This window comes from Cajanus cajan, chromosome 11 (assembly GCF_000230855.2).
Source record: "Cajanus cajan strain Asha chromosome 11, NIPB_CcT2T_4, whole genome shotgun sequence".
In the NCBI taxonomy this organism is placed as follows: domain Eukaryota; kingdom Viridiplantae; phylum Streptophyta; class Magnoliopsida; order Fabales; family Fabaceae; genus Cajanus; species Cajanus cajan.
In genome coordinates, this window is record NC_138527.1 from 20,788,960 (window position 1) to 20,802,279 (window position 13,320).

Sequence of the window (13,320 nt, forward strand, 5' to 3'; positions counted from 1 at the left end):
TTATCTATCCTTTTTCTTTTTACTTTTCATAATATTTTCCCACTTCAGTGAAGAAAATACTTTTATTTTCATTGTCGTACAATTATCTCACTTCGGGTGAGAAAATATCCTTTTATTTTCATTGTTGTACAATTATCTCACTTCCGGTGAGAAAAAAATTGCTTGAAATTTCTTAATTTGACAATGTCTTCTAGATCATTGCAAAATCGTTATATATGTATATATATATATATATATATAACATTCATGGAGAATTATACAATTTTACAACACATATCATTCACGGAGAATCATTCAATTTCAAAACCTGGCTTTGATGCCACATGTAAGTTCTATGATTTTCTAATACATCAATTATAGAAAATTAAAGGATCTTTGAAATTCATGATACTCACATAATAATAAGAAAGTGTGTATCTTTCTCCATAGTAAAAAATTCCTTTGATCCTTAGAGTGCTTTGATCTTCTAGAAAAGAACTAAGATTTCACTCCCTTTGACTTTTCTTTCTACTCTCTCTATCTTTCGTGATGACTAGGGTTTGAGAGAATACTTTCTGTCAGGGGTGTGGACCTTGTCTCACATTAGTGGATATTTATTACCCCTAAAGATTGTTATTTCCATCAAATAACAATTATTCTCATAAATGCTCCATTAAACCCATTTATGATTTAGTCTTTAATTATTTAATTATTTATTTATTAGTCCCTTTATATATTACATATTTCCCACATAAGACATAATTATCTTACAGTAAATATATTTTTAGTATCTGTTATATATTAGTCATTAATATTTTTATTATATAATAAAATATAGACAATTAATTTATTGTCATTAAATAATTGTTGCTAATAATAATGTTTGTTGTAGTGATGTGTTGTAAATGAATGAATTGAGGAGTGAAATATGTTAAAATAAACGATCTACTGAAAAGGATGATGAATTGAATAACACTTAAAAAAAATTCGTTCTATAGATCTTAAATTGTTTTACCACCATCCACAATTTTCAAAACCGTGATATACATAATAAACAAAGCATAAGGATGTGTTTGCAAGTACTAGAGTATGATTAAGTTTTATGGGTCATCATTAGATACTTTTGGACCAAAAAATATGACTTTTACTAAAAGAGGATGTTAAAATCATGTTTTTTTGTTTAAATGGAAGGTTATTGGGTTACAATCAAAATCTCATATCATTATAACAAAAAGAGAAACATTGGTTTATAAACATACAAATGCTTCCATTAGTATGATGTTTTTTAGATGATGACTAAAAGTAAATCCATGAAGAGCTTAAATTTAAAGTAGACAATCCAATGTCAACATAGAAACATGTATGTGTGAACCTTCACTGCACAATAATTTTATATTAATTTACTTTCAATCCTAAAGAAATACATCTAGCCCTCATATTTATTTACCATATATAATTCAATAATTCTCGGAAACACGTTCAACACTAGAACCTTGATCAATAGTCCTCTCAAATAATGAGTTTTTCTTCTCCCTTTCCAATTAGAAACTTAATGCAATCCTTGTAAGAACCACCCGTTCTCCAAAGATCAAGTCAATACCATCAATCCTAAGGTAAAAAGGAAAGAAATCATTGGAAAAGTGTTTCCTTTTCCTCAATAATAATAGTTATATCTCAACTTTTAGATAAATCTTGAAAAACTCAGGTTCTTCTGTGACGTCACAACTTCTCTCTATCTTTAATCTTGAAAAACTTTTAAAAATGATCTTTGACTTATTTGTCAAATAGAATGTAAAATGGTATTTATAATAAAATAATTCCTAACAACTTTACTAGTTTAAATATAACACTTGGATTTTAGATAAAATCAAATAGTTATTTACATTATAAGGAGGCATCTGATCATTAAGTTAGTTAATTAACCCACCTAAAATTCTTGCATGCTAATTATGAGTAGAGTGTACGGGTACTATTATTGATTTTCCACCATATATAATTGAAATAAGGTTTTTAACTAAAAATTATCGACTTAAAGTAACTATTAAAAAACTAATATTTTTTAATATGCGAAATTCATAACTAAATAAGAAAACATAAGTTATGTACTAATAACAATTATTTTATGTTATCACTTAATCATAAATAAATTCAATATGGTAAATTTGTTGGTTTTTAAAATAATTATCTCAAAATGCGTGATTTTTATTCGGGTGATATTGTATAGTTTTTAACTCAGCCATTAAACTCATTGAATAATAGAGCAGAAAAGTTTTTCACTATCAACATTCTTTAACTAAATTGTCCAAAATAATTCCAAAGTTTACTAGATTCGATCCAAATACAGCAAAAGTTTGACCATTTTAAAATTTTGATGTTAGTTATGCTACGTGAGTGGTGATCCACCACCAATTTGATACTCTTAATTGATGTTTAGCCACTCCGTAAAGCACAAACCAAGTCAATGTTATGGAACAATACCACACGAATATTTTATGGTAACCTAAACTACAAGTATGGTTGATGTTGATATTCGGCTATGAATAGCCACACCATTATGTGACCATAAAGTAACCGCCAAATCCCTTCTAAATTCTAATACATTTAATTTGGCTCATATGTTAAATAATTGCATCCCAAAGTTTTAATCACTCAACGCAGCAGAAATCTGTTAACCTACGAAAAATAGCATATTCTTCCAATTTGGACACTATTTGAAATGATCTTGGACCCAAAATATTGTCTATAAACAAAGGACCCTTTTTATGTTTTATGTGATTCAGTGATTCCTTCATCTATATATATATATATATATATATATATATATATATATATATATATATATATATATATATATATATATGAACCTCAATAAGTCACAATTTTCATACATTCATTCACACAAGTCTAGTGTTCGATTTTAAATATCACTATGGAGACACAGTTTGATGATGACACTTTCTATGCTGAGATTAGGAGGCAGATTCTGCAATTGACATCAGAAGAGGATGAAGATTTGTTAGTTCAAAAACGTTTCAACCAATCTAGTGTTGGTCATGGTGGTTCAAGAAGGTTAGTTTGGGATAGCACAACACTTGCAAACCACTTTTGCTCATGGGAAACACATAGCTCAGGTTCACCTGATTGGCTTGTGAACTTGTGGAAGAGTGGAAGAGGTACTGGGGTGTTCATTCCCCAAGTTGTGACTGGTAAAAAACACCAGAGAACAGGTACAGATTCCTTGTATGTGTCAATCTTTCAATTGTTTTAGACCAAACTAATAGAAAAGTGCTTAATTTTTTTCTCATAGGTGCTTTCAATTTGAAATCTTGCAGGAACAGTAAATAGCAGAAAACAAATATATAAACCAGTGAGGAATAAGTACTGCAGAAACCACCCTTGCTAAGTTCATCATAATTCAGCTTATTTGAATAATTTAGAGCAAGGTCTAATCCCAAAAGCAAAGATGGGAAGCAGGTGAAAAATACTCATTTTATACCAAAAATATGTAAATTTTTTAAACATCTATGTACAGAATTTACAATGAAGTCTACCTACAGTATATATAGAAGTTTATGAAATTGTTTAATGCATCTTTCTACATCATTTTTATTTCAATGATATAATAGATGATAAAACTTATATAAATTGCTTATATATGTCCCCAGCAAGTTCTCAATTCAGATTGTTATTTTTAGTATCAATATTCAATAAATACCCTTCAAAATTAAAACAAAAGAATTATGTAAACATTACTTGATCAGAACTTAAAGTCAAAATAAAAACCTTGACTTAAGGTTTGAGAAAAGGAAAAAAAAAAATGCAAAATACTGAGGCTTATCTCCCGAATATCACGTTAGCATATGGACTTTGATAGCAAATGGATTATGGAGTCGTTGATCCATCAATAAAGCCATGTTTTTATGCTTTTACAAAGAAAAACCATGCTTTTATGCAATGCTAACTGAATGTTGGTGAAAGGGTAACTTTGATATTGATATGCATTCACGCCTGTCTCAACTGTTAGATGCAACACTTGAACAACAATAACCACATAAATATGCCAACAATATACAGAACATCCCAACTGATAAAATCTTGTACAGAAATTTTCATGCCATAAAAGAAAATTAGATTAGTAGCTACCATTAACAAGGTTTGTTCACAGTGTAATCAATTATTATCAACACTATATTTGAAGGTGGCAGCAACTCATTACTGAGTTCCTATTGGAACAGAAATGGCCAATTAGTTTGGTGCCAACATAGGAAGTCCTGCAGCAGGATGAACTAGAGCAAGAAGTCCTGCAGCAGGATGAACTAGAGCATGTTAATAGATATTAAGGTATGTCCCTACTCTCTAGGACGAGCCAACCATAATGAACTAAGTGCTCTTAGTCTTGAAATGTAGTCATTTCTGACAAGGAGGGCTCGAGCTGTTTGTCGTGTTGTCAGAATTCGCTGCAACTGTTGAAGAGTTTGGTGCTTCAAGACGTCAGCCTGAGAAAATAAAACATAATCAGAACACTATGCATAGAAGCTTTTGATGATGTGCATGGTAGTGGTGAATAACTGAATATCTTGTTAATGATAGAAAGACGCGAAAATTTTCCATGATGAGTGTATTATGATATGTAGCACATCTTTAGATTCCTTCATCCCACTTTTACTCCTATCAAGTACCAAGCAGTCAAGCACACCCTCAATATTTATGAAGATATAATTATGAGTAAGTTAAAACATTATTATCCTCGTATTTCCCTAATACCATGTAAAGAAAATATGAATTAGATCCTCTCATGCTGAATTTTAACATAACCTTGCCAAGTTGAAATTTTGCATCTCTCTCTTCATAAGCGTTAAATAGGTTGGGCCTTAATAAAACTATTGAATAATTATGAAACAAGACATGCAAAGTTTCCACATGAAATACTCATTCCAAAATCCAAGATGCGGGAATCCACTCTCAAATAAAGTAATAAATGAAACAGTAAATAGGCACTCCTTGAAGTTTTGTGAAATAGCACACAAACATCTTTCATGAACATTACACTAACTCCGTTAATTGTTTAAAAAATATTACAATGTGTTGTAAAAGTTAAAGTAAGGAGTGTGTGTGCAATTTCATGAAACTTTGTGGTATCAATGTAAGAAATGAAAATTTGATTACATTTAATATATCAAAAACATCACAAGATTCAATATTTTCTTCATTTAGCAAGTAGGAAAATTCTGTGTAAGATTTAGAAATTCTAACTTAATTAAGCTCCTTAGAGTGATTGCATCATACCTGATGAAGGAAACTCTCCAGATCAGAAAGCTTTCCCATTGCAATTGCCATTTGGCCCATGTAATCAGCAACATTTGCACTACCAGTGGGTCCTAGCGAGGTGGAGGAAAGTGCTTCCACAAGAGATTGTTGCAATGCTTCCATGCCTTGAGTCAAAGCATCCTCAGCCTGCTGGGAAGATTGTTGCAGATTACAAATGCCCATCAACTGCTGATCTGTTAATGGCTCAAGGTGGTTCTTAATGATCTGAATCCCAAAAGACATGAGTCAACAGCAAATATTTCCACCCAAGTGAGCATAAATTACTTGCAACATAAAAACTACTAGCTCAGCCTAGTGGTGAGTTGAGGTAATATACACAAAGTTTTAAATTCAGACCTTGTTTTCGTCTTTGTATTCTTTCCTACTAATAAAAAAAATTGGTTTGCATATATGCAAGTACTGAATTGGTCAATCACCTTGAGAAGTTCAGATGAACGAAATCCACCAAGCCACATAAACCATCGTTCGACAGGCGTTTTCCACATCCCATTAAGTATGTGAAATACATCAGCCTTTGCCCCTATGCTCTTTAACCTAAATAACTCATTGTAATGTGCAATGACACCATCAACTAGAAGATGTAATTCATTATCACTGATCTGAGAATTTACAGCTGTTCTTAGATCATTGAGCATACGTTGATGCTCATCAACCCAGTGAGCATAGTCTATGTCAAACGCCAAGGCACCTGAAGATTCAATAAATATCATTATTCATAGTCCCTCCTATAATAAAGTAAATTGCTACAGATTTCACTTTAATAAATCACCTGCAGGAGCCATATGAACCTCAACTCATATGAAATCTTAAGTAAATGAATAGAAGCAATCTGTTATTTTGACCACAAAAATGGTTACCCTAATACACTAATCAGTCAGCAGAAAGTATTTCTACCCAATAAAACCATGCCATCAAACAACATATTATCCACCTATGAATATGAGGCAAGTGGGTAACAAAACCAAGAACTTAGCCAGACATTCAGCCTGACAAAAATACTACTTATAATAGATAGGTGAAATAAGTAAATTGATTTAAAACATCGACATCATCCCCATAGTTTGTCCTTATCACATGGACCATCATGTAAGAAATCCAAGGAAATGAGTGACATTTATAGAGCGGTAATGTTTACAAGTGAATTATAATCTATACACCAATTACACTCCAAATATCTAAACTACAATTTGGGAACCAATTTCCCGTACTAGTGCTATATAAGGTTTTTAATATTTGAAGCTGTCATAAAGTTCCATATCTAATTTCACCTAATTAGCGTGACTTTGATTGTAGTTGCAAATACATTATTTCTCTATGATTGGATGTGAATTGAAGATGTGCTCATCTATTTTTCTACAGAAATTAAATTTCAAGAGAATGCAAGAAAACCAATATAAGCATCATGGTTCTGCTACTGTAGGAAATAATGCTCAAAAAATGCCTCTTTCTAAGTACCATTTCCAACAGCCAAATGACCTTGATCACCTTGATTGGCAATAAATATACCCTACATTAAAATAGAAACCAATTAAGATAAGAAAATCAAATTATCTTCAAATATCAACCAAAATCTTTAACTTCTTACACCTGCTGTCGTGCTCGTTGAAGTTCTTGCTCTAATTGCACAAGCTTGACTCGGCTGTTTTCCAACTGCTGCACATATGCCTATTTAAAACCAAAACCTATAAATGAATCAATTATGTTCAACTTAAAATTTAGAACCCACTAAATTAAAACTTATATAATTTCTACAAAATGTAACACATGATTTTAATATTTATACATTTAACTTGCACAATTCTATCATAGTTTTCTAAACTGTATGAATATCTTAAAACTAGTCATTGAATTGACAAGTCCCTCCATCAACTCAGGTAAAGATAGCTATTGAAAGGGGTGCCAATTGGCTTAACAAAAGAATCTCGTTTATAGTTCCCTACATATCAAGGTATGAAATGAAAGCAATCCAATTTAATACTTTGAAGCAACTACCTTTTTCCTAAGCCTACTCTTCCTTGCAGCCTCTCGATTCTGAGCCAGCCTACGGAGGGTCTAGAAAAAGGGCATCAACATAAATAAAGCACATCAGTAATAAAACATAAATCAATAGCTACAAGTTGTACCAAGTTTTAACCAAACGCAACCTTTTGATCTTCAACTTTGTCCTTTGTCTGATCCTTGGAGTGCACAACCATTTGTGCCCCATTCTTAACTCTGTTGCACTAACACAAGGTTAAGAAACGCTATCAGAGTTTATCAAGATTCACTTCATCCAAAACATAAATCTAGTGCACTAAATACACGATGCTTCTATCAGCATTTCTTTTTTCACATTCAATAGGCTCAAAGTGTACACAAGCACACTTGCTCCAATTCATGGAAGCGAGAATTTCCTGCTTTCCTTAACACTGCTTTGTGTACACTTGATCCAATGTGCATACAAAAGACACACTCTTGTTTACACTCGATTCATGGTTGAATCAAAAAGGCAATTCATCAATATAATTTTGGTCTCGAAAGTACTAAGAATTTTGTAATTAGTCGCTATACAAAATTTTATTCATGTTTAGTCCATGTAAATAACAAAAACACGTTTTTCATCCCTCATGAAGGATGTTACTAAAACCACATCATTATTCTTTGTTAAATGTCAAGACTAAAAATGAACAAAATTGTTCCGAACTCAAGTCTGCTAGAGTCATTAGAGTCATCACATCCAAAATATTATCTAGTTGAATGTTGCAATTTTATCTTTGAAAAGATTTCTCAAAAACTACCCTTAGCCTTATCTCCTAATTTATACTGAACTTTTGGGTATGCTGAAACAAAAATCTTGGTAGGAACTAAATCCAAATTTCATGATATTTCCAGGAAAAACATATTAAAAAACCAAGTATTAACAAAATCCTCACTTAAAATAGTGTAAATTACTGCTTTATACCCCTCTCCCCAGAAAGAAAGAAAAAAACTGCAAATTAATTAGGCAAATAGACTACTTGTATGATCAAAAAATTCAAAACATGATTGAGAAAGAGATTCATCTACTTGGATTTTAACATCAGTGTCAATATCTGTGGAAGTATCATCAGTCTGTTGGCTATTATCTGCTAAGCCTGAATCAGCCCAATTTTCAACATGACCATTCCCCAAAGGCAAGGCTACCATAGCCACTCCCTTGTGGTACATCATCTGCTGCCCTGTATCCATGCACCCTCCCCCACCGGAACCAATCTCTGCAGTCCCAACATTCTACACAAACACAACATTTACAACCCAAAATTTCAATCACACCACAAAACAAAACCAAAATCCTACAACAAAGGGAGAAAGTAAGAAGAAGAAACAGAAAGACCACCGAGCTCAATGTCCCATACTGCATGGTACTACCACCAACAACGTTGCTTGATTTCACACTAAATATAGAACCTGTAGAAAAGCACAAAACCGACATCATCTATATCATAACACACTCAGAGGATGCATGTCAAGTAAAAACTTGGTAAACATTTTTTTTTATCCATAGGAATTACAGCGACAACAACAGAGTTTCACACTAAGACTTGTGCATCCTTTCACAACCCCACAACTCCGAGTTCTTAATAGTAAAATTATTTCACTTAAATTTACATTTAATACAGGTTTAGAATCATTTTTTTATTAAAAACTAATTTCTTGCTCTAAAACTATCTCACAAAGATTTAAAAAAAATGATTATTTTCTTGAAACACACAAAACCCATTCATTTTGTTTATATGGTGCAACTAACTATATAGTCGAGGTGTGTTACTTGAGCTTAAATCAACAGCATCTTCATGTTGAAAAACAGCAGAGGAATGGTGAAGGTCCCCGAGATCAGAGAAGCGCGTTGCGCTTCGGTTGATGTCGTTTCCCCTGTTTCAAAACAGAGACACTCTGTTTCAGCACAAACAAAAATCTCCCAGTACCAAAAACAGCATAACTTTGTTGCGCAGAAAGAGATACACCAAAAGCAATAGTAGTAGTAATAACAATAACAATAACAAAGAGTGTCAAAAAGCTACGTAACGCACCGAAGCAAGAAGGAAGAGTGGCAATAGAGTTGTGAAGTTGGCTGTGCTGTCTTGAAGCCTTGCATATTATTCATGAAACTAGTTACTAACCAAAGCAAAGCGTGTTGTTTATCTCGTTACAAAAGCAGCATCTTCATCATCATGACGATCAAGTCTTATACTGTTGTGTTCTGATAGAAGAAAGAGTATGGGAACGAGGTAGTGTGAGAAGCCAGCAAAATCTTGATGTGTCTTTAAGAAGAGAGGATGGCATGTTAATGTTAGTACTTTTATTTTATTATTATTATTATTATTTATATTATTAAATGATGATTAAACAGTCTATGCACTTACAATATATCTTACGAACTTTGTTTTTATAATACTGTTATCTTACATAAACAATTTTTTTATAGAAGATATTTAACTTTATTTGAATATTCTTTTTACTTTATAACAATAATAATAATAATAATAATAATAATAATAATAATAGTAATTTAGAAAATACTATTATAAGAGATTTTAATTATTTATTTTAGTAAAAGAAATTGTTTGCAAAAACAAAATAATCCTATATCATAAGTTTATTAAATAATTAATATTTATTTTAAATTTTATATTAACAGTAATCTTTTATTAAATAACCGAGTAAAATCTTTTACACAAAATTAAACTCTTATATTATTTCATTTAATTTGTCATTTAAAATTTTTATTTTATTTTAATTATTATTTTACGATATAAATCCAATATTAATATATTTTTTATTATATCATTGACTATTTAAGTGAGTAAAATATATAAAATAAACATAGATGAAAGATAATATAATTAATATTAAAATAAAAGGTAGTTTTAAAAATTATATAATAACCTTCTAATATTTAAAACATTAACTGCATGTTTGGTATATGTGAAAAAACTTTAAGGCCTTGTTTGTTTCAGAGGATTTACTGTTCACGATGAATGAAAGGTGAAGAAACTTGACGTTTGTTTTCACTGATTTGCAACGAAAGAAAAACGAAGAAAAACGGGAGAACCCGCGTGACCGTTCCTCGTGAAGTTGTGAAGAAAAGAGATGAAAACTACGTAAGAAATGAGAAAATTCGATAATATCACTGCCCAAAAGCTTGAAAGAGATGAAGTTATGTCATGCTCATGCATCCAGAGACTGTGCCTGCTGCAAAGGAATCTCTGCCATGATTCACAGGCCTTTGTCCTTCGTTTGAATGGCACAGTGACGCCTTTGAAATGAGGCTGAATAGGTCTCACTAGTCACGCGTTTATAAGAAACTTGGAAGCTCTGTGTGTGCAGTGTACTCGTGCGAGGGTGGTTGTTGCTGCAGTGATTCTCGACGGGACAATACTATTATCTTTTAAGAAAAATTTCTTCAAAAATTACCGTGGAAATACTATTATATTTTTTACTAAAGAAATTTATATTATTAATTTATTAATTGGAGTTCTTTATTACTAAAAAAATTAAATTTAAATCATTGTATATCTATTCTAAGTTCTAACAGTGACAATAGTTATAACTAGTGTTTTTATAGTAATAATGTGACTATTTTTTTAAGCTTTAAATTAAACAAAATAAAAAGAAAATTAATTTAATAATTGGATAGGGAGTTAGAAATACGTGGGATCTAGGTTGAATCCTGTTCATCTTTATCATTTTTTATATTAAAAAAAAAAAGAGAAAGGGGAAGAAGTATATTATATTGTGTGAGGTAGTAGGGTGTTTATTATTCATTATTATTGCTATCTGACTTGGGATTTTATTTTTCCAATGCCTCTGAGACACAGTCACACACTGTTCAATGACCAACCCAATCCTTTCCCCATTAGACGTCTCCTGCGAGCTTTTTATTCCTAGTCGTCCTATGTAGTTCCTACCTACGTGACATAAACTTTGTGCTGTTTTTCATGTAATAAAGGCGTGCGATTATTCCTAAGTTCCACTTTCCCCACTCCACAAAGGGACATTACAATTTACTAATGGGTTAAAGCACCACACCCATTCACCTTAACACTAAAACTCTTGTTTTTCATACCAAAAGAGAATAACTGTGAACAGTGCTGTGTGAATTCGTATCAAAATTTGGCCAGATTCGAATTTCGGAGACACAACTTATAACGTATATACTTGCTCCACTACTGCCTCAAATAAGAATCAAACTTCTCACTTGTCATAAAATAATCTTTAGTAGTAGAAGTCAAAGTTTTATGAGTATAATAAATTAATGTTTAATTATCAATTTTGAGACACCATGAATTATATTTATAGAAAAAATAAAATTTTAAACTAAAAATAAAAAATAAAAAAGAGAGAGAGAGTATTATTATGTTTATTTTATCCCCTTTCTAATTCCTTTCTTCTAGTTCAAGTATAGAGTGAAATGAGTCCTCTAAAGGTGGGTAGCATGCTTACAGTTATATCGGATAAAAATTTGTCTTGGTTCCATAATTGAGCAAATATTTGTTAATTAGGTATTTGCAAATTTTATAAATATATGTAGATATTTATGTATATTTGTAGAAATTTTTATCGGATACAAGAATTTGTACACTCACTAAGGTATGCAACCTTAGTTTTATAAAGATTGAGTGTGTGGTTTACTCTCACAGAGAGGATACAAAAGTTTCTACACTCACTAAGGTACATGTTCCTACGTTACACTTAGAACACCTTAGTCTACAAAGATGAATACATTATGGTATATTTGACTGTATACGGTCTCTGGTTTCATTGCTTCATGGGCTTGATATCACTCTTCACTCATCTTCGCAAAAGCCAACCTTTCAAGGTTTGAAGTTGTGATATGTATAGTCTTGTAAGATTTGCCCGTTGCAAGTGTTCGTTGAAGTAGATGTAGTCGTTCATAACTAGTTCGATCTTCTCATTTAATGCATTAGATCTTGCATTAAATGTTGCTTCCTATTTATAGACATTGCGTGAAGTCTTCTTTATTTTGTTAGTAGTAGTGTCTGACTTTAGCTGAGACCTAGGAACTTTTTGTCCTTTTTCGGTTATCGTAGCTGCAGAGCATTTTCCTTATCTGAATAAGTAATGTACTTTTTTTGACACATGCATGCTTTTACTTTTGACGTGTTTTTCTTCTTCTTCTTCTTCTCTTCCTTTAATCACGCGATCATGTTGAGAGCATTTAAATGATCGTAGACGATGCCTTAATTTGTCCTTTGAGACTTGATACTTTAACTGCTTTCATGGCAGTCTTTGTCTGCGTTTGGTAGTCCATTTGCATCTCAAGTCTTGATCTTCGTCTGAGCATTTGTCCTTAATGCTTTGACTTCTTATGGTCTAGTCAATCATTGTGAATGGACAGACTTTGTTTTCGTCTGAAATTCTTTTCAGTTTGTGCTGTCCTTTTTCTAATATGTTGTTTGACTTTCTTTTAATCTTTGACATCCTTCGTCTGATATTTGATTTGTCATCGTCTAGCACTTATGTCATTTTTCATCTATCATATGGCTTTGCTTCGTCTGATCTTCGTCTAGTTGACCATTTTCGTCTTGTTCTTGATTTAGCTTTGTTTGACATTTGTTTTGGCCTTTCGTCTGCCTTCCTTTATCTTGATTCTGGTGTAGGAAGTGGCACATGCACATGCTCTATTCTTCAGCTTGTCTGTAATTATATTTTTCTGAAACACTAACGCACTTGTTAAAAATAACGTATTATATTTGTCTCATTCAAAACCTTACTGGGAATTGCTTCTTCTGACTTAGCAAAGGGGAATCTCTACTTCATCTTGTATGGTGAAATGGCGTCTAGCATCCATGGAAGCCATGGAAGAAGCTTGAAGGAGTCCAAGAAGTGAAAATTCTTTCCTTAAAAGCTTGAAGAAGAAGCTACAACAATCTTGTTTCTCCTAAAGTTTCCATTATAAATGATTATGATGTTCAATGCATGATGGACACGTTGCAGAGCTAGACAATTATGTTAATATTAGAATTGTATGTT

The 13,320-nt window shown here is 31.9% G+C and overlaps 2 protein-coding genes across 4 annotated transcripts; one reads left to right on the plus strand and one right to left on the minus strand.

The window, feature by feature from the left end:
• Positions 1 to 2,819: 2,819 nt before the first annotated feature.
• Positions 2,820 to 5,352, plus strand: LOC109790179 (uncharacterized). Of its 2 annotated transcripts, XR_003803164.2 has the most exons (3): positions 2,820 to 3,206; positions 3,312 to 3,453; positions 5,250 to 5,352. XR_003803164.2 is itself a non-coding variant. In XM_020349296.3 (2 exons), the coding sequence occupies exons 1-2, from the start codon at positions 2,909 to 2,911 to the stop codon at positions 3,380 to 3,382; spliced, it is 369 nt and encodes a 122-aa protein (XP_020204885.1). In that variant the 5' UTR covers positions 2,821 to 2,908; the 3' UTR covers positions 3,383 to 3,569. The 2 variants fall into 2 exon arrangements, 1 of the variants encoding a protein (XP_020204885.1); XM_020349296.3 differs by lacking the exon at positions 5,250 to 5,352 and having other exon boundaries at positions 2,821 to 3,206; positions 3,312 to 3,569.
• Positions 4,013 to 9,601, minus strand: LOC109790186 (transcription factor TGA2.2). Of its 2 annotated transcripts, none has more exons than XM_083066686.1 (11): positions 9,357 to 9,601; positions 9,095 to 9,198; positions 8,660 to 8,733; positions 8,353 to 8,556; positions 7,452 to 7,529; positions 7,300 to 7,359; positions 6,895 to 6,972; positions 6,763 to 6,814; positions 5,724 to 5,995; positions 5,266 to 5,511; positions 4,013 to 4,475 (listed from the first exon to the last, which is right to left on the minus strand). In XM_083066686.1, the coding sequence occupies exons 1-11, from the start codon at positions 9,428 to 9,430 to the stop codon at positions 4,329 to 4,331; spliced, it is 1,389 nt and encodes a 462-aa protein (XP_082922812.1). In that variant the 5' UTR covers positions 9,431 to 9,601; the 3' UTR covers positions 4,013 to 4,328. The 2 variants fall into 2 exon arrangements, with proteins under 2 accessions (XP_082922812.1, XP_020204892.2); XM_020349303.3 differs by having other exon boundaries at positions 8,663 to 8,733; positions 9,357 to 9,600.
• Between the last annotated feature and the right edge of the window lie 3,719 nt (positions 9,602 to 13,320).